Consider the following 20,473-nt stretch of genomic DNA (forward strand, 5'->3'; position numbering starts at 1 on the left):
CAAATTATACATTTAACCAAAACCGATATAAAATGGGATCAAACCAATACCAAACCGAACAACCCTAGTTGGTTAACCAATTTGACAGTGAAGACTCCAAGTTTGCTTGGTCGGAGCTCCCTCTCGTCAGATTATTAAGGATGAAAGTAGAAAACTTTCGTCTCGATTTGTTCATCTTCTACGACGAGTGTTTCTCCTGATTCGATACACGCACGCCCTAATCAAACTATACCTTAGTAAGCATCACTCCTTGATTCCTCCTCTTTCTCTGTTTCTGGGTTTCAAACTAAAGTCTGCCTCTTTGTTGCTTAATCTTTGAACAAGTTGTATGCTTTCGAGTTTCACTCTGTCTCTCGATGACGCGCTTCATCTTCTCCAACGTTTCCTTACCTCCTCAAACCAGATCAAACAGATCCACTCTGTTCTGCTCATCACCAACGCATTGCTCCCTTCTAGCCGGAAGACCAAGTTCGTCTACAACACTCTCATCCGATCCCATCTCACCACAGGACATTACAACACTTCTCTGTCTCTCTTCAACCACATGCTTGCAAACCAAGTCAAACCCATCAACCTCACTTTCCCTTCCCTCATAAAAGCAGCTTCCTCTTCCTTCTCCGTCTCCTACGGCGTTTCCTTACACTCCCAAGCTCTCAGACGCGGCGTTCTACGTGACCCGTTCGTGCCGACTTCCTTCGTTCAGTTCTACGGCCAAGTAGGTGATCCTCGAAGCTCGAGGAAGATGTTCGACGAGATCTTGGATCCTTGCGTTGTTGCTTGCAACACTATGCTCGATGCTTGCGGAAGAAACGGAGAGATGGACTCTGCTTTCGAGCTGTTTCGGAGAATGCCTGTGACCGATGTGGTCTCTTGGACTACTGTTATCAACGGGTTTGGTAAGAACGGTTCTCACTCCGAAGCTGTAATGCTTTTTAGGGAGATGATAAGTTTAGTAACCCCCAACGAAGCTACTTTGGTTAGTGTGCTTTCTTCCTGTGCTAATTTAGATCAAGGAGGTGGTGTTCATTTAGGGAAGCAGATTCATTGTTATGTTATGAGGAAAGAGATCATCGTAACTGCTACGTTAGGGACCGCTTTGCTTGATATGTATGGGAAAGGGGGTGACTTGGAGACGGCGTTGATCGTTTTCAATAAGATTTACGACAAAAAGGTTTGCGCTTGGAACGCGATGATCTCAGCTCTTGCCTCCAATGGTAGACCTGAGAGAGCGTTAGAGATGTTTGAGACGATGAAATCAAGGAACGTGAATCCGAATGGGATCACTTTGCTTGCGGTGCTCACGGCCTGTGCTCGATCTAAACTTGTGGAGTTAGGTATCGAGCTGTTCACTTCCGTATGTAGCGAGTACAAGATCACTCCAACGTCAGAGCATTATGGTTGCATGGTTGATCTCATCGGAAGAGCTGGACTATTGGTTGACGCTGTGAATTTCGTAAAGAGTTTGCAGTTGGGGGCTGATGCTTCTGTTCTTGGTGCTCTTTTGGGTGCTTGCAAGATTCACGAGGATGCTGAATTGGGGGATAAAGTAGGGAAACAGCTTATTGGAATGCAGCCAGAGCACTGTGGTCAGTACGTGGCGTTGTCGACACTAAAGGCTTTGGGTAACAATTGGGCAGAAGCAGAGGAGATGAGGAAGGTCATGGTAGAAGCTGGAATACGGAAAATCCCTGCATATAGTGTCTTGTCTTGAGAAAAAAATGTTTCATACAAGAGTTACTGTGTAATCTCTGTTCGGGTCAGTACATGCTGTGTCAGTAAATGTGATAGGTTTCACTTCTGTTTCTGTGAAACTCTTGCTTCGCTAAGTTCATTATTATGGAGTGCTTGTACTGACCTGGGATATAACTTACATCCTAGTACACCAGTTTCTTATTTCACGAGCCAACAGTATTGTTGTAACGAATCTTGCATTATTTTCATCTCCAAATAGGATGTGTATCATCAACTTTAAAACATGTGGCATTAGTAAATGGTTGGAGTCCAAGTCGATGACTCTCCACTAACCCAAGAAGCCCATTAAAAAGAACTGGCAACATTTGGATTAACTTCAATTCGGCTCCATCACCACTTTGAAGCTCAATAAGTTTAGTTTTATTATAAGCTATTTACTATATATTCATTTTATGTTGTAGAACACTTTAGTGATAATTAAGCACTCTGAGTATTTTCATTCTCTAAAATCTTTAAAATTTTATCTAACAAAGAAATACCTTTGTGTAAATTATTTTATATAACTAAATTTAAATTACATCACTCTGTAGAAAATAGAGAAAAAATATTTTTAAAGAAAATATGATTTAAAATTTTTCAAAGTAACGTCAGATTGTTTCTAAATAATTTTTGCAATGAAATTCATAACGATCATCATCTTCAAGGGAGGCAACATTTTGAAGTAAGAACTTTAACAACACTATCAAGTCCATTTCCCAATGCTTCACGGAAAGGATATATATCATTCGTATCTGGTTATAAGCGCAAGATGAAAACATGTTTTGTCTTAAATTTTTAAAATGCAAAAAATAAAAATAAATTATGAGTTATTTTTTTGTTCACCTCTACTCCATTTTCAATTAGAAACTTTATATTTTTGTGTTTTTCATGCTAAATGTGATACGATAGAACAAACAGAAAACCAAAAAGAATTTAACAGTATTTTCATAAACAAAATGTTAGATAGCTTAATTAACGTATGTAAATATGAAAATTACCACCAATGGTGGTCGCTTGCTATAATCCATGCAATTGAAAAAATGTCATCACCTTATAAAGGGTTTAAAAAAAAATTGCATCGGTTAACAAGAATTTTTACTTCAGTTGTTTATGAGACCAAACTCTGAAACATTGAGCATTTCCACAAAACAGAGGTCTTTTCTAAAAACTACAAGATTTTATATGTTGTTTACCAATGGTGTTCGTTTGCTATATAATCCATGCAATTGAACAAATGTCATCACCCTGTAAAGGTTTCCATAAAAATTGCATTAACTAACAAGAATTTTTACTTTGTCATTGTTTATGAGATCAACTTCCGAACATGTGAGCTTTTCCACAAAATAGAGGTTTCTACCTACAAAAGATTAGAAAAAAAAATTGTGTACCTGATTATCATGGTTTACAATATATGTTGTGTACATAAAATGTACCCAGCTGAGCTAAGTAGTTATCTAGTAATTAATACAAGCCCAATAAAAATATTAACACGTAATTTCATGATAAGTTATTTATCATTTGTTCACCTTTTCATCATAGAACATTTTAGTGATACGTTTTCACTACTTAGAGCACCTCCATTTTTATGAATTAGTTATTATATAATTAAATTAGGTAACAACTACATCATTCGTAGAGAAACAAAATGTTAAAGAAATTATTTAGAAAATCTTATAAGATAACTTTTTTGTCATATTTACTCTCTTCTTTCTATTATTTTGGTTATATAATATCCATATTAGATTTTCTTAGTTTTCAGTGCTGGATTTTATTAGATATGATTTTCTTACTTCTAAAACTACATATATAAAATTATTTCATACCACCAAGCCTGATACAAACTTAATATCCCAAATACACTTAGCAACAATGCTAAATAAAATTAAAACATAAATAAGTAAGTACTATCACTCTCATTTTATTCTTGCAAGAACTCATCCCACAAATACACAAGGACCACAACCATCAACTTAGGCCGCAGGCTTGGCGAAGATCTTCTTAGCGAATTCAGCCAGAGTTGCAGTGTCGGGCATGACAGGTTTCACAGCAGGATCGTTACAAAATTGCTCAGCCCATTTGGATAGAGAAGGAGTCTTGGCCTCATCAAGAACTTTATGACCAGCTGCCAACTCGGTGACTCTCAACCAACCAAGGAAGCACCCGAATGCAATGTCGAGGTAACCAACGTGTTCACCGTTGAAGAATGGTTTTCCTTTGCTGCAATCGATGAAGGCCTTCTCGAGAAGCGCGGTCCCTTCTTCCACTTGAGCTAGCACAGCTTTCTTCTCTTCTTCTCCCTCAGCTTGTAGGATACTTTTTAGAGAGGGAAACCACTTCATTCATTCATGTTCAATGTCGGACACATATAAAAAAGATAAGATTATCTCAAGACATGAAACTAAAAATGAAAATTGTGGTGGAGGTAAAAGAAGGGAAACCTTTTCGTCAATGTAGGCAGCCCAGAACCGAGCGATGGCTCGGTCATAAGGATTAGAAGGTAGCATGGACGGTCCAGATGTGCTCCAAGTCTCATCAACATACTCAACGATGATGTTAGATTCACAAACCGGTTTGTCAGCATGAATCAGAACGGGAATCTTCTTGTGAACCGGGTTTGATTTAAGAAGCAACTCGCTCTTAGAACCAAATGTCTCCTGGAGGAACTCGTAGGAAACAGACTTGAGGTTCAGAGCAATCCTCGGCCTCATCACAAAAGGACTCGCCCATGCGCCGATCACCTTCACTTCGTCGCTAGCCATTTTCACCTCAAGATAAAGAACAGAGAAGGAATTGGTTTAACAAGTTGAAGCTTAAGTGGTAGATCGTAGGGAATTATATGGAAGCGAAGAGGTGGTAGGTAAGGTCGTAACGTAAGGCTTTCGAAATTTCATGGAGGTGAGACGCACCAGTTAAAGTTCGACATGTGTCTTAAACGGTTGGGAAAACGTTGAAATGTTGGTCCATCACTTTATTAGGGGCGAGCGTTACATATTCACATTGTTCGGATGCGTGGTGTGAACCGAAACCATTAACACACCGACAATTTGTTTCATCTTCACGTGTTCACATTTGTATTTCATGCATAGGTAGCTTTCTCTCAATGGGACCATTTAAGAGCTTTGTACTTATGTAATTAGGTTGATATATGTCTTCGTTTTAGCGATTTGCGATATTGTGAAACAAGTGAAACTATGTTTAAAGGATAGTTAGATACAATTATACAAATCTACCATTCGAGTAAATTCACTTATCCAAACACACACGTCATATTCTCATTTAGTATAGATAAATAATTGCTCATTATATACGTACATTTAATATTTGTGTAAAGATAAGAATTTTTTTAGTTGCTCATTATATACGTACATTTAATATTTGTGTTGGCTAATCATGTTTTCAATATTTGTACTGAATGCATTTTCTAGTAACTTATAAGCTATATGTTAGTTTCCATGAAATAAGTATGTGTTACAAAAAAAATGATTGAGTGAGTATAGTCTAGTTGCTATCATCAAATGTAAGCTAGACGTTACTCTTTTTTCATTTATTCTTTTGTGATAAGTCTTACACGAGCCATCTTTATACATAAAAAAGTTGATCGGCTTCCAGAACAATCTCTTGAGAAGAATACCAAATGGAATAATGCGTTTGCAAGACGCATTATATCTTCACTTGTTATAACTTCAAATACATTATCATACAATGAATTAAAAACAAACTAAAGTTGAGAATATTTTTTTGAGAAACTTTAACTTAGCCTTTAGGTTTCTTTATTATATTCCGCTGAATCTATTCCGTTCTGCCTGCCCTTTTCCTTAGTTGGGTGGGAGCTTTAGTGTGAGTGGGCGCTTGACATTGATGATTCTCTGCAATTATGTGATATCTTCCAGGCCTTGTTTTCTGGTTAGCTTGGGACACTTAAGAGATTTCTTTTGAAAACAATATATACTCTTTAGCTGAATTTTTCTATACACATAAAAATCACTTTATATCTTATCATATTTGGTACTTATTTCTCAAAACGAGTCCGTTAGACCATTAATTTCACAACTTAGGAAGACTAATAGTCATTTTAAGAAAGATATTAGTCTTACAAACTTTTTAAATATACAGAAACTATATTGTTAATCAAGCGTATTTTATTCCTTTACAACATATTCACATTAAGTCGAATGTTCTTCATGAACAAAAAAATTGTATATGCAAGTAAATCATCTAATGCTGTAATCCATTCGGGTTTAATTTAAGATATGCATAAAGACATCCAACCAAAAATCACACACAAAAAAACTATATAATACAAATATAAGGATACTTTTTGGGTAAGAATATTTGTAGACATATATGCATACATTTGCATATAAGTGTACATCTGTCTGCAAAACTCTATATATTCCTCATCTTTAGCATGCATCTATATGATTAGGATACATTTACACACTCAATTCATAAGTAAAAATTAACATTGCTCTCTTCCTCTTTCTCTAAAACGTCTAGCAAATGGGTTTGAAGCACTCTTCTTCCTTATTTTTGTTTATCCTTTTTATTTTCTTCTTCCTTTCTTCTCAAGTCTGCTCACAAGCCTGCCTAAAAACATGCGGCCAAATACCCATCAAATACCCGCTTGGAACCGGGTCTGGTTGCGGTGACTCACGTTTCACACGTTACATCAAGTGCGACCCAGACCAACAGACTTTAACGCTCACAACCCACACAGGCTGCTACCCTATCACTTCCGTCGACTACACCAAGCAAATCATCTACGTCACCGACTCGTCGATGTCCACGTGTGCATGTACCCGACCCAGCCAAGGATTCGGGTTGGACTGGGACGCTCCGTTTTCTTTCCACGACGACACCGTTTTTACGCTCCTTGACTGTTCTGTTGACGAGTCCCCTGTTTTCAAGCCGTTAAGTAACAGTACTGGACGTGTCTCTCTATGTGACCGCCAAAGCTCCTCCATTTGCAACTTCTTGTACTCTAATTGCAGGTAAACCAATATTCCTCTTTAACCAACATAAATTAAACCAGGCTACTGGTTCTATCTAAACCGAACTAGTGATAGATAAAGTATATTAGATCATTTTGGTCATCTAACATCTGAACCCGGTTTAACTTTCCGATTTTATAGGGCCATTAGTTTAATAAACCTCCAAGAATCAACGTGTTGCGTTTACGTACCTCTAGATCTCGGACCATCGTTTGAAATGGACCTACAGAAACTCCGGTGCTCGTCGTACTCCGGTTTCTACAATCTTGGTCCGGCCCAAGAATCTCACCCGGAAAATTGGAACTATGGAATCGCACTCAAGTACAAGTTCAACGTCTTCGATGAGTACCCTGCTGTGTGTGGTGGCTGCGAGCGTAGTAACGGTGCTTGTGGATACAACACTCAGACTAGCTCGTTCGTTTGTAATTGTCCCGGTGGAATCAATACGACGTCAGATTGCTTCTTCCTTTATAACTCGGCTTCTATTCTTCTTCCTTGGATTTCAAGTAAGCACCACATTCCATGCTATATATTCCCAATCAATTTTGTTTCAGACAAATTTTTAACAAGAACTTTGAAATTTATAGACTTGTTTTAAATGAAGTATTCTGATTTAGCTAACAGCTTTTGCTTCGTTAAAAAGTTATTTTTACTGGACTATTAAGCAAAATAATTTTCCTTAATTAGCAGGAGCATGGATGATCTACCCTTTGTCATGGGTTGTTTCTTGGACAGTGATGAGTCTTCCCTGAAGGAGTTTTAATGAACTTCATAGAGAAAGTTCAATGAATGGAATCTTTGCTTTCTTTCTATATTCTTTGTAATATCTCATCATGGTATAAGATTCTCTTTTAGTTCTCTGTGATATCAAGGATGGAATGGTTCGTAAAGAAAAAAAAGGAAAATTCGTTTCACATTATAGTTAAGGATACAAAATACACAAATCCAGCAAAACAAAACAACATAGGTTGTAAGAAAAAAAAAGGTCTAGAAGAAACACACAACAGATGGAGATGGTACTATTTCTTACTGCACAACTCCAACATCCGAACAGAATTAACACTGAGGTGAGACTCTAAGCTTCATCGTCGTCTTCATCATCGAGCTTATAGGCACTAAAATGTTTGACCCGAAACTTCCACTCGCCTTTAACAGGATCAAACGATACAAACTCAGCTCCTTGTGCCTCAGCTTTCCTCTTAAGCATCGTCTTATACTTCTCGACTCTCTCTCCTTCAGTAAACTGTTTCCCTGTCTTTTTATCGATACATTTTATATTCAGCAACGTCACCTCCGCCGGTTTATTCAGCCCTTGCCCAACAGCCGGTTTCTTGCTCTCGTCCAGGTATACAATCACTTCCCTGTTATTGAACTGAACCACAGATTCTAAGTCTAGCCTACGAACATCAGTCTCTCCCATGAACTTTATGCTCCCATAACCGTGTCGTCCCACCACAAAGTCTCTAACTCGCCTGCAATAACCTGGATCCGCTCTTTCTTTAGCCGCTAGTTCCCGGATACTTGGCTCGGTGAAATAATCGGATTGGCGTAGCTTAGGCATAAGCGAATCGATATCTGCACCGTTCTCGTAAACAACTTCGGCTTTTCCGGCTCGGTGTCCGCCTAGTGTTCTGGAGGGAAGGTCTTTCTCTCCAGCGTGGTATGTGCTTGTGGTGCCGTTTGTTTTCTGATTTCCATTGACAAATGGGTGAGTTCTTTCTTCAGCAGAACCAATTTCTCCGTTATCGTTTTCTGTGAATATTTTCCCTCAAGTCAGTCCAGAGAGAATGGTTCAAACACTGTCAAACGTAATGAAGCCTTTTTTTTTACATATGCATATTTAATATACTTACGGTTGTTTGCCGCATCAGTGGCTATTTCTGAACTCTTCCCTGAAATTTACAGATAATATTGTTAAAAATAGTCAGGAATGAGGAATCATTGAACTCGGTAGTCAGTACCATTTTCTTGGTGAAGTTTTCCAAGATTTGAACAAAAGCTTACCATTTTCATGTGGTGGAGCACTAGGGCGGTCCTTTGGAATTGTAGATTTGACCCTTGAAGACCACTGTTGAACTGGGCGTATAACTAGAGCTCTAGGGTTCTCCCTCGGAATGAAAAGAGCATCTGCCTTTGGCGTACTCGAGGAGTTCTCCTCGTCATCAGCGAAGAATGGAACCTACAAAAACCATTTCTGATTTAACACCAATCTCAAGATTGAGTAAAATATAGTGCGAGTAAATTCACAAGATAGAAGCATGCCTTTGGACCATTGTCGCCAGGACGGTACTTTCTTGCCGGCAACCTGGCCCGCTTTTGTAAAAGGTGTCGAGAAGTAAGCAGAGATGATATTCTTACAGGAACAGGTTTGTCAACAACCTGGCAGGCAAGACAAACAATAGGAACAAAGAAGAAAATGAACAAACTGAACAAGTAGGAAGTGAATAGAGCAGTTTTATGAAATGAAGATGAAAATCTGCAGAGAATGAAGAAAATAAACTATTATACTGAATGGTAAGCATTGATGACAATGGTTAATTTAGAAAGAGAGTCAAACTTCTATTAATAAGTTCAGTTTTGATTTAAAACTTTAATTTGTGAAGTGGTAAGCATCCATGACAACAGCTAAAGCTAATCTAGAAAAAAACAAATTTCTAAAAAAATGATTTAAACTCTAATTAAACACTTTAACCAAACTATTTGATTATATTTAGGAAAGACCAAAAAGGTAAAAATGCACGGTCTGTGTGTTGCCGAAAGAATAATAGGCTTACAGGCATGCTGGAGATTCCATATTGAATTGAAGGTGAAGTTCCACTTTGGTTTATTGAGATCTGAGGCATAGCAGGAAGTGTTCCAAACGGATTTGTAACAACAACGGGTTGCAAAACAACAGAGCTCGGCTGAGCAGGCCTGTCAACAAAAAAGAAGATAAAAATTGAAACTCCAATAGAGCAGAACAAAACTTCCACGAAACGAAAGTCATGCAAGAACTGATGTCAGAAAGACCATACGTTTGCCCGAAGTTGCCTTGACCAAAAAATCCCAGTCCACCAGCATTTCCAGTTGCATTAGCTTAACACCATGAATATACCAAGAGTTAGCATCTAGAAATAAGATGATAACGTCAGTGACTTGGTCGACAGAGGTACCTGCTTGTGTTTGACCGAAGTTGTTGAAACCAAAGCCATTTGACGCTTGACCTGGCTGAGATGATTGGAAAGGTGTCATACCAGCAGCCTACAGAAAAAGTTCAAGATTAGAAGGCCTAAATAAGATCAAAAGCGAAGCGCAGTAGCTGGTGCCAAAGAAGAGAAGCAAAAGCACTACTAGCTGTGGAGAGAACAGGCATCACCAAAAAAAAAAGAACCAAGTGTTTTGGCTTAATAACGAAGACGAAAAACGAATCACCATTGTTTGTCCAAAGGGAGAGCTGCTAGACGTAGTTAATGTTGAAGAACTTGAAAACAAGTTGCCAAATCCAGTTGAAGGTTTATTGAAGATGTTAGTTTGACCAAATGCAGGAGCACTACTCTGTCCGAACTGTCCAAAGGCAGAACCAGTCTGTCCAAAGGCAGAACCAGTCTGTCCAAAGGTAGAACCAGTTTGTCCAAATGTAGAACCAGTCTGCCCAAATGCAGAACCAGTCTGACCAAGGGAGGGGTTTGAGCTGAACAGATTAGATGACTGAGTGTTCCCAAATGCTGGATTTGCCCCCTGAACAGGAGTTGAACCAAATATTGATGGAGAAGAACCAAATCCAGGAGTGCTCGACGAACCAAATAACGGTGATGAGGTCGGTGTTCCAAAAGCGGAGGATGATCCAAAGACGGATGTGGTAGTTGATGAAGTTGACCCAAAAAGATTGGATGAAGATGTTACACCAAAGGGCGAGGAACCAAAATTTGAGGTAGCCGTTCCAAAACCTGAACTAGCAATTGATGGGGTTTGAGGGGCAAAAGGATTAGTAGACGTTGAGCCCGAAAAAGGGTTTGTTGGATTTGCTGGTGTCTGACCAAACGCCGGGGATGGAGAAAAAGGATTTGGCTGAGCATTTGATACACCAAATCCAGTATTTCCAGCAGACTGGCCAGCAGGAAGCGGTCCACCTGAAAATTAAAGATGAAGAGAATCCATCTTTGTTAAGAAAAAGTACAAGAATATAGCGTTAAGGAGATGTATGTAACACAAGATTTGTTTGATAAAGAGTACCTTTATCTCCTCGCTGGTAGTCTTCCCACCTTAGCTCCTCATGACTTTTATCTTTGTATGCCTGCATGGCAGAAATAGATTCTAACTTTCCAGCAGGCGTACCACTGGCTGTCTCTGCCTCAACTGTTGGTGCATAAGGCACGGCTCGACTGCCCCCTTGTTGTTGACCACCGAAAGGTGATTGACCAAAACCAGAACTCCCAAATGTTGGGGTTGAAGCCTGCGCACCTACAAAACAAATCATTCAAACATATTTCTTCATCCTTTACTCAAATGTCTAACACAACAATTAGTTTGTACATGCTAAAGGGAGAACCTTGGGCTCCAAACGGAGATGGTGTAGAGCCAAATGCACTGCTGCCAAACGCTGATGTGGACTGGCCAAAAGCTGGAGAGGAGCCAAAACTAAAGGATGAGGTGTTTGATGAACCAAAAGTAGGAGTAGTAGATGCTCCAAAGGCAGGAGAACTGGATGCCCCAAAGGCAGGAGTACTTGATGAACCAAATGCAGGAGCGCCTGATGCACCAAAAGCAGGAGTGGCTGATGCACCAAAAGCAGGGGTGCTAGAAGCTCCAAAGCCAGTGTTGCCAAACGTGGTACCAGTGCTACCAAAGGCTGGAGTCGGTGAAGCTCCAAATGCAGGTGTGTTTGTGGCGCCAAAAGCAGGCTGGTTTGAGCCAAACGCAGGCGTGTTTGTGGCACCAAAGGCAGGCGTGCTTGATGCACCAAACGAGGGTGTGCTTGTAGCCCCAAAGGAAGGCGTGCTTGATGCACCGAAGGCAGGCGTGCTCATGGCACCAAAAGGTGTGGACGAACCAAAAGTACTGTTTCCAAATGCAGGTTGCGATTGCTGCGTTGTGCTTCCAAAAGGATTTGACTGAGGCGTAGAGAATCCCAGAGGTTTCTGCCCAAAAGCAGAAGACCCTGAAAAAAAAATGAGCTTAGTCCCCAAACACAAATGGGAAACTGAAAACATGGACTAACTAAAACCTGAACTAAAGAAAGGAAAACAACACAAAAATTGGGGCAAATATCTAGAAAAACCAGCAGAAAGAGAACCCAAAAAGTGAACAGATATTAAATCTGGTAGTGTCAAACATTCTACAAACCACAGAACTGGATACTGTGCACTGAAACAAACAGCGCACATTAATTACTGAAAATATCAAAAGGCAACCTCCGCAGGCATCTATATTTTCACGATGTTAAAGACAGAAAATCTATTCATACCCATGAGAAGATTGACAAACCATGAAACGAAAAGACATATAAGGTACTTACCACCAAAAGGTGAAGACGCAGGAGATGCTCCAAAAGCCGGAGTGGAATTCCCAAAAGCTGGTGACGAAGAAGCTCCAAAAGTTTGGGTGGAGCCAAACGGAGAGGAGGCTTGAGGTGCACCAAAAACACCAGTTGAAGTGCCACCAAATATTGAACCCCCTGTCTGCGCACCAAAAGGTGCAGACGTACCACCGAACGGTGTTGCTGGAGCGAAGGGATTACTACTACTAGAATTACTGGTCTGGCCAAACATAGATTGGGATTGGGACCCAAATGGGCTGGTACCAGATGACTGTCCAAAAGCTACAAGAACAAATATCTCACAAGGTCAGAAGGCTACAGAAACTATACAAGAAATAACAAAACAGAAGGCTACAGAAAGCAAACGAGAAAGTATAAAAGATCAAAGCACTTACGATTAGATGAGCCAAACATCTTCCTCTATTGTTTCAGAACGCAGGGCCCAGCCAAGAGAAAGTATAGTATCTTCTCGCTGGTAAAGAAAACGAACTATTAGGAAAGAAAACAACGGAACTAATAAAAGCACATAAGCTGGTTTTATAATTCAAACACAATAAACATACATAAATTTGCTAGAAATTCATCAACATTATCATGATATGAAGCCAATAACAACTTTAATTTGGTTCGTGTGTGAGGAGAATGAAATGAAAGATGAGAGATGACGAATCTCTTTACACTTACGAACTATGCAGATTACTCTCAAATGAATTCAGCAATAACGAACCTCTAAACAAGGCAAGAAATATACAAAATGTAATCGAGACTAATCCCGGATAGAAAAAAATTCACTACAGAAGGAGCAATTACAATTAAACCTTGGAGCTAATCTAAATGCAATTTCACGAAAAATAACGATGAATCCGATGTTAAAAACTGGTCAGGCGTTCTTCAATCAAATGAAATTTGCATCAATAATAATAATCTCAGACGATTCTCAAAGAGAGGAAGCATCCAAACGTCTAAATTGTTTGTCTGCGTGGGGAATAAATTAGGGTTCAGGAGTGGAATCGCCGAGAAGGAAGAGAAACGAATAGGTTCGGAGTCGAATCAAACTTGGAGTATATATAGATTACGGAGATATTGAACCTGAAAAAGAAGAGCTCGATCTGAAAAAGCCGGCGGAGTAAGGAGGAATCTCTCCGGAAATCTGATGAAAGCGCAGACAGACAGTTGCAACTTGACAGAGCGACGAAGGGCGAAGATTGGCCTCTTTGTGTTCTTCTATGACGAGGACTAGTCTACGTGCGAAAATGCGATTCTTATTTTTTATTTCCTGTGTCTGTGTGATTTGTTGATTTCTAATTTATTTCTTTTTAAATCCAGACTATATGTTATGGTCAGTCAATTTTGGGCCTGTTTAAAGCCCATATATAAATAAGTCACATAAAAGCGATGATGTCGGCCTTGATCACAAATCTAATGTTTTTTTACCAAATTAGCATTTTCACAAACGTTCCATAGATTTTTAATTTATAAATTGACCAAAGAATGCAGCGAGTCGAGCTATGTCTTCCATTGCTATCCATCCTCAAAGCTAGAATTATGAAATAAAGACTTGACCATAAGAAGATAACATTAAAAGTTGGATGATTAAGATTCGAATTTTTTTTATATATTCACTTGAAAATCATCACCCTTTTGTTGTGTTTTTGTTTGGGGGTGTTCTAAAGGGATGCTCTATGTTCTTTTACAAAGGAAAATAAAAGGAGGATAAAGAAAGAATGTTGTTATTAGTTGTCATAGAAGTTCTTGAGTTAATTGATGATAGTTCATGAAATCAATCCCATTTAGCCTCACACAACACAGTATCTGCTCCGGTAGCTCCTCTGGTTTGTTCCCCTGTGTTCATAAACACAACAACTCTCAACATAAGTGATACTATTATCACTATGATTTTCGTTTTTCTTTTAAAGAGAAATACATAGCAAATATGTATGTAACAAAACCTTACCTGGATTGTGAGGCCAACATCAAGAACACAGATCTTAAGTCTGTCTATGAATGCTTCAAACCCTTTCCGGGATATATAACTGAATCTATGCATATCTATATCCACCTCAAAGTAATTCTCACCCTACAAAGTAACAACAAGTCCAATTAGTTCACTAAGTAGCATGTTCCATCCTAATCAAGAACAGTTAAAAGAGTATATGGTCTCTCACCGAGTAGAATTCATGCTGTGGACGGGAAAGAACAGGCTTCTCGTTGTAAGCCTGCATCAGCTTTTTCTCTGGACCACTCAAATGCAGATCATCTACGTTTGCAACACGTCCCAATATCTTAAGCCGTTCTCTGAAAGAAGCCGTTGTATCCATGGGGAAGCCTTTAACTTTCTCAACCTCATCATCTATTAATCTCTACGTCAATTAAAAATAAAAAACATGGATTCAGTACAAAGAGAGTCATAAAGATGAAAATAACTATGCGGAGTCAATCTATTTAATTTACCTGAATACTTTCTTGAAAATGAAGCGGAAGTTCATTTGCATAATTATCTGAAAGTTTGAAGTATAAAACTATATTCATTCCTTCTCCGTCAGTTTCACCTTGAAATATTGTAGTAGGATACAACGGCATCTGTTTCAACGGTAGAACAAGACAAAACAATCAGGGGGAGATTCCAAAAGAAGGTAATAATAATAAACCAACAATCAAGCAGAGAACTAGTTCATACCTGAACATTAACGATAAGGATAGATGGGAGTTTTGTGGATGTTGTAGTAACGGGAAGCTTCACATACTGTGCAACATGATTTATTTTACGTTCTGACAAGAAAACATCTACACCAAAAGGATTATACGCAGCATGGCTAGGCGCAAACTCTTTCTTCTTTTCTCTATACCAAAAAAAAAAAACATAGCTTCTTGTTAACATGGTTTACAGTTGTAATCATTAGAGTAAAAATCAGTATGGTTTTTACCTTAAATAAGTTTTGCCACGAACACGGAAGCTGTTTGGCTCTATAGTCGACCAACAATCGAGCATTTTCTTGTCTACTGGACAGAAAGGAACCTGAGAACCAGCTATTGGTCTCTTCAGCTGCAATTTAGAAAGAACTGAAACAAGTTTCGAGGACAACGAGTAAGTTCTTGATCTGTCATCAACTTTTCAAGATCCAATTGGATCAAAGTTAATGTACTTACACAAGGCGCCTGAAGCATGACCTTCTCTCCATTTGTAAGATAGAAGTCCGAGAGAGGCTTTTTTCCTGGAGCTCGGAGGGCTAGAGCTAAGAGCTCTTCTTTTGTCAACGCAAGGAACAACAGATATTGGATTCAGACAAGGCAAACAGTTACTCGGCAAGATCCTGCAGTTCTCCAAGAGTCCTCCTCCACCTTCATCTGCAGATGAATCTATGGAATCATCATCAGGCAGCTGCTGCTTTGTTTCGTTCAAAACACCTTCTGACTGCGACATGGCTTCGTTTGAGTTTGAACCAGAGTCTCCTCCTGTTGTTGATGATGTGGTTGTAGTAGTACTCGAAACTGATACACGCTCACCTCCGTTTAAAGACAAATTATCTGAAAAAAATGAAAAAGAAATAAAACAGAAAAGCCATGAAATGATGAGGATCGATTAACAAAAAAAAAAGGTGGAAATGTAAATTAGTACCTTCGTTGACGCTGTGGAAGTCATCGTCACAATCTGTTTCAAATGCAGCATTGGACTCAAACCATGCTTCTTCACCACTTGCTGTTGACCAAAAAAACCATAGGATCAAGTTAACACGTTACTTCTCTCTGACGTCAAAATCAAATTATAAAACATCACATGAGATTTTTACTGAGCAATTTCGTCAAAGAGAGAAGAAGGCTTCAATAGTTTGATCAATAAAACAAATATTTTTAATTACAAATAACGAACTTTATTAGTTACTTCAAAACAACAGTTTTAGCAAAGCTTTATAGAAACTGTATAATCAGAATCTAATCCCAAAGATTCAGATACTGCAATAAATGAAGACCTTTGAAGACTTGGAAACGAATCTACCGACCAAACCAAAAACAAGGAAAACAAGAGAAGAATTTGAATTGAGAGACCTCTGAAACTGGGAGTGGGCAAGTTGTTGTTGCGAGGATGATGATGATGATGATGATCGAGATTGTCAAAAGATCCGTCAGAGAGACGAGAAGAGGAGGCTGCTGCTGCCGCTGCTCTCTTCCTTCGTCTTTTACGACTCTTCCTTGGCTTGCTTGACCTCAGCTTCGATCCCACACAGCTCTTTGGCGTCGACACGCAACCTCCCATCTCTCTCTCTCTCTATCTCTAGATTAGAATTAGCTACAATATTTCCATGGAGGATCACCGAGTTTTCTCAAGAGAGAGAAAAAAAAAAAGAAAAGCCCAGAAATTTATGTAAAGAGCTACGTCTCTCTCTCTCTCTGGCTTTGATCAATGTCTTGTAATAGAATCTGTCATCATCGAATCCACTATAAATGATAAAAACCCACGAATCTAGAGGTATGAGAAAATATTTGAGAAAGAGATTTAATTATTTGGTGAAGAAAAAAAAAAATTCTTTACGAAGAACAAAAAAAATTGAGAAATTAGAACACAGTTAAAAAAGAAAATATATAATATTATTCTTTTTTGGTTTTTGGAGATTTTGGAAAGTCAATAAAATGGAGAAAAGGTGTCAAAGTATGGAGTAGTTTAAAAGATCATTAATTTTGTCTATTTCCCTATTTAATTTCAGCCATTGAAAGGATCTTAAACCGGTTCTGACTTGATCCGTAGAACTAATCGAGAATTTCAACATAATTCTTCTTACACTAATCATCATCATTAACCATTTTCATACTATGAAATTTGATCATTTATTTTATTGGCTATTATTTTTATTAGTAGCGTTATTCGAGTTCGATTTATTTGTTTAAGTAACTGGGGTTAAAAAATACAATAAAACTGCATAAATTAATAACTTTTAGCAATTTTGAGTTGAATTTGGTGTAAAATATGACATAACTTGATGATATAATATATTTTTTTAAAAACATATGTAAATATATGATCCAAACATAAACATGAATTAAAAGTAATGTATATAAGTTTATATAATATAAGAAATACATTGTATAGTTTTTAATTTTATTCACATTAAATTCCATCTTTTATTTTTAAAATATATTGATGTTATTTTGTCATTTCAAACCCAAAAAAAATCATTTACATTTATGATACATATTTCTATACACCATAGTAGAATAAGAAAAATATATTTATATGTATAAAATTTAACCAATACATATATTTAAAATAAAATATCTTAGAATTCTTACATAAAGCATTTCAATTCATAAATCTAAAAATGATTTTTCTAAATCAATACTTATCAAAATTCCAACATTATTAATTTATAAACTTATAATGTATAGTGAAACTTTGCACTAAGAAAAGTTAATCATTGCACAGCAAGATAAAATGTTAAGTCAAAACTCATTACCTAAGATCGGAAAAGAACATAATATCAATTATCATGAGATATCTCATTTTTTGAAATCCTACCAACTAATTTAAATTGTCACAAGAAATAAATGGTGATAAGTTAGGTTTGGATGTGGCAATCTTAATTTAGCAAAAAAGACATGCAAGAGAGTGTGGGTCATGTCAGGTCTAAGTTATGTATGGTTGAATGGTTGAGCACTTGAGCTAGCTAAACGACTTGGTCGACGCGGATGGATGAAGACTGGAAGTATTAAGAGATGTTACATAGATATTACTTGAGAAGCTTACTTTCGTAAATATTTATATTTTGTATTCTATCAGTGATTTGCTTTCTAATAATAGTATGTGCATTGGTACACACGGTTGTGTATGGATTCAGTTCTCGACATATTAGACTTCGATTCTCCAAGATTGATTGTAGACTTGTAGTGTCGGCGAAGAAATTTTAAAAAGTTAGCAAGAAACGTGTTTTAGTCAAAAGTTATGAAATCGTGTGGTTTCATTTTTTCCAAAAGAATTTGCAAAGAAAATAATTAATTGATTTTTAGTTTGCACTATGCATATATTAGTAAGATATATTGATACTTACTTTAACATTATAAGTATATATTATTTTTGTTTTTAAATAAGTGTATTTACATTTTTCACACAAATTAAGAAAGTAACAGAAATATACATAATTTATTATTAATTATACATTGCTGACCAATGATATTTAAGATAAATAAAATTATTTATAAAATCAATATAATTTGTAATTAATTTTGAGATGAAAATAAATATAATTTGTATGGAATTGCAAAATAACTTTTTTCTAACAAAAAAAATTAAAATAACATTTATTATGAAACAAAATGAATATGACACACTAGAAAGAAAAAGGAAAACATGATATATTGAATACTTCCTAATATTAAAAAGAAAAAGGAAAAGATGATATATTGAATACTTCCTGATATTTTCGGAAAGTTATGTTATATGCAACCAACTTTGTGAAATCAGATAAAAGAAATTATAGTGATCAAGAATACATAATTATTTTTTTATTTACGAAAGGTTTAAGAATGCAGAAAATTTTGAAACAATGACAATCCATTATTACCGTGAGAAGGAACAAAAGTCTACAATCGTGACTTTTTGTATGATTTTTTCAGCCTATGGTGTATAGCACATTTTAGATATGCATTTAGTTAGGCACACGCGATATTTTATTATAGCATGAACACTTTTTTATCTCTCTAAATTTTGTGGCACTAAAGTCCTTGAGGATATCATCAGTCAATAAAAAGTAAAATCCAATTTCAAACGCACTGACGAGAAAGATGAATACAAGTTAATTAGTCAAATACTTTGAACACATATACGAGTATAAATAAATAATTAATCGAGGTTATATTGAATTTTTAATTTCTAGGTAGAGTGTCATGAAATTTACAAGATGAAAAAGAGGGGTAGTTGGTCCACCTTATTTCATTTGACTCTGACAATCTTAAAGGTTACAATCTCTCATCTCGATGGACCCTCAGTCCATCTACATCTCTTTCCTTTATATTTTCCCCAATATATGTTAAACAAATGTCATGGCAATATAATTAACTATGAATAATCTGTAAATTCCAGACTTTATACTTACAGCTTCTACATTTCACAACAACCATACAAATAGTATGTAAACCTGGATACGGTATGCCATCCGGCATCCATTAAGAAATGAAAGAAACATATTCTTGTTTTTTATGTCGACATAAATTAACTCCATTCTTTTGTATATATATCACACTTTATATCAAATACATTCGATTTTATTCAGCCAATAATTCGCAATGTAATTGGATTGTCGTGTGTGGTAATAAAAACAAAATAATAAGTGACAGTAGTAATGAGTACATATGATGAACAAACAGCACACGTGTGGTTGCTGTGTTTTGGCAGAATCTCCTTGTCCTTTCAATTTGTTCAGAACTGACGCTTTCATGTTCCACACACGCCTCGCAGACTTCCACAATCCTTGGATTATTTCGAAAGAAACAAACAACTACACCTACAGATGAATAACTAACTGTTCACAACTATAATTCCTAGGTATTTCGATCAAAAAAAAAATTCCTAGGATTTTGTTGATTAAATTACCGTCAATTTTATATACTAGTGTTAAGCTAATTGGCATCAAACCATTTATGTCGTCTATGTATAATGTGTGTTATACACACAAATGCGAGTCTACATTAAAATACATTTTGCTAAATAATAAAAAGTCGCGAGCAAAAAATGATTTTTTTTTAAGTCGCGAGCAAATAATGATGCGCTACGACAACGTGACAGTCTTGTTACAGAGATGAGGGGCCATTCTAAATAGTTTTCACTTCTTTAAGTATTGTCAAATGTCACAAGTTTACATATATACATGTATAAACCGGCCCACCACTTATGTTGATTTATTAAATCCAATTACTATATTTAAGTTTATAGTTTCTGAACGATTTAAGGCTTGTAAAGCACAAGCTTTAGAGTTTAGGCCACCAATAAAACAAAACAATTTAAGCCACATGTTTAAATATGTTCTGTTTAAGGGATTTCATTCATTTCGTAGTTATTTCCATCCTACACGTCAAAGGTTCGGATCTTGCTACCAATGTAAATTATGTAATATCGAGGGCAATGTCATTTTTGGTTTCGTTTTATTAATTTATATATGGTGTTTATTTATTCTTTTTACTTTGATATTTAACCCAACTATTTATTATTCTCCTTCTTTACTTCCTTTTTTTTTTGTTTCTTCGTATCTTA

General features: G+C 36.9%; 5 protein-coding genes across 7 annotated transcripts; 2 read left to right on the plus strand and 3 right to left on the minus strand.

The window, feature by feature from the left end:
* Positions 1-82: 82 nt before the first annotated feature.
* On the plus strand, positions 83-1,920 carry LOC108840989 (putative pentatricopeptide repeat-containing protein At1g10330). Its single transcript, XM_018613785.2, has 2 exons — positions 83-236; positions 325-1,920. Exon 2 carries the CDS (start codon positions 329-331, stop codon positions 1,709-1,711), a length of 1,383 nt encoding a protein of 460 aa, XP_018469287.2. The 5' UTR covers positions 83-236; positions 325-328; the 3' UTR covers positions 1,712-1,920.
* A 1,614-nt stretch (positions 1,921-3,534) lies between these two features.
* On the minus strand, positions 3,535-4,606 carry LOC108827756 (glutathione S-transferase U17). The gene is made up of 2 exons (XM_018601270.2): positions 4,170-4,606; positions 3,535-4,064 (listed from the first exon to the last, which is right to left on the minus strand). Exons 1-2 carry the CDS (start codon positions 4,488-4,490, stop codon positions 3,702-3,704), a joined length of 684 nt encoding a protein of 227 aa, XP_018456772.1. The 5' UTR covers positions 4,491-4,606; the 3' UTR covers positions 3,535-3,701.
* A 1,504-nt stretch (positions 4,607-6,110) lies between these two features.
* On the plus strand, positions 6,111-7,579 carry LOC108838447 (wall-associated receptor kinase-like 20). 2 transcript variants are annotated; one of them, XM_057006270.1, is made up of 3 exons: positions 6,111-6,722; positions 6,864-7,228; positions 7,410-7,579. In XM_057006270.1, exons 1-3 carry the CDS (start codon positions 6,232-6,234, stop codon positions 7,472-7,474), a joined length of 921 nt encoding a protein of 306 aa, XP_056862250.1. In that variant the 5' UTR covers positions 6,111-6,231; the 3' UTR covers positions 7,475-7,579. The 2 variants fall into 2 exon arrangements, with proteins under 2 accessions (XP_056862250.1, XP_056862252.1); XM_057006272.1 differs by having other exon boundaries at positions 6,113-6,722; positions 7,413-7,579.
* Positions 7,580-7,610: 31 nt separating this feature from the next.
* Positions 7,611-13,685, minus strand: LOC130509940 (nuclear pore complex protein NUP98A-like). The gene is made up of 13 exons (XM_057006261.1): positions 13,327-13,685; positions 12,633-12,709; positions 12,217-12,519; positions 11,251-11,859; positions 10,935-11,162; positions 10,134-10,831; positions 9,875-9,962; positions 9,737-9,797; positions 9,497-9,635; positions 8,985-9,101; positions 8,727-8,901; positions 8,576-8,614; positions 7,611-8,474 (listed from the first exon to the last, which is right to left on the minus strand). The coding sequence occupies exons 2-13, from the start codon at positions 12,649-12,651 to the stop codon at positions 7,798-7,800; spliced, it is 3,153 nt and encodes a 1,050-aa protein (XP_056862241.1). The 5' UTR covers positions 12,652-12,709; positions 13,327-13,685; the 3' UTR covers positions 7,611-7,797.
* Positions 13,686-13,830: 145 nt separating this feature from the next.
* On the minus strand, positions 13,831-16,741 carry LOC108860659 (uncharacterized). Of its 2 annotated transcripts, none has more exons than XM_018634551.2 (9): positions 16,282-16,741; positions 15,854-15,934; positions 15,385-15,762; positions 15,162-15,297; positions 14,915-15,077; positions 14,689-14,817; positions 14,403-14,597; positions 14,192-14,314; positions 13,831-14,079 (listed from the first exon to the last, which is right to left on the minus strand). In XM_018634551.2, exons 1-9 carry the CDS (start codon positions 16,487-16,489, stop codon positions 13,978-13,980), a joined length of 1,515 nt encoding a protein of 504 aa, XP_018490053.2. In that variant the 5' UTR covers positions 16,490-16,741; the 3' UTR covers positions 13,831-13,977. The 2 variants fall into 2 exon arrangements, with proteins under 2 accessions (XP_018490053.2, XP_018490118.2); XM_018634616.2 differs by having other exon boundaries at positions 15,406-15,762; positions 16,282-16,740.
* Positions 16,742-20,473: the final 3,732 nt, after the last annotated feature.

Source organism: Raphanus sativus, chromosome 1 (genome assembly GCF_000801105.2).
Source record: "Raphanus sativus cultivar WK10039 chromosome 1, ASM80110v3, whole genome shotgun sequence".
Taxonomy (NCBI): Eukaryota; Viridiplantae; Streptophyta; class Magnoliopsida; order Brassicales; family Brassicaceae; genus Raphanus; species Raphanus sativus.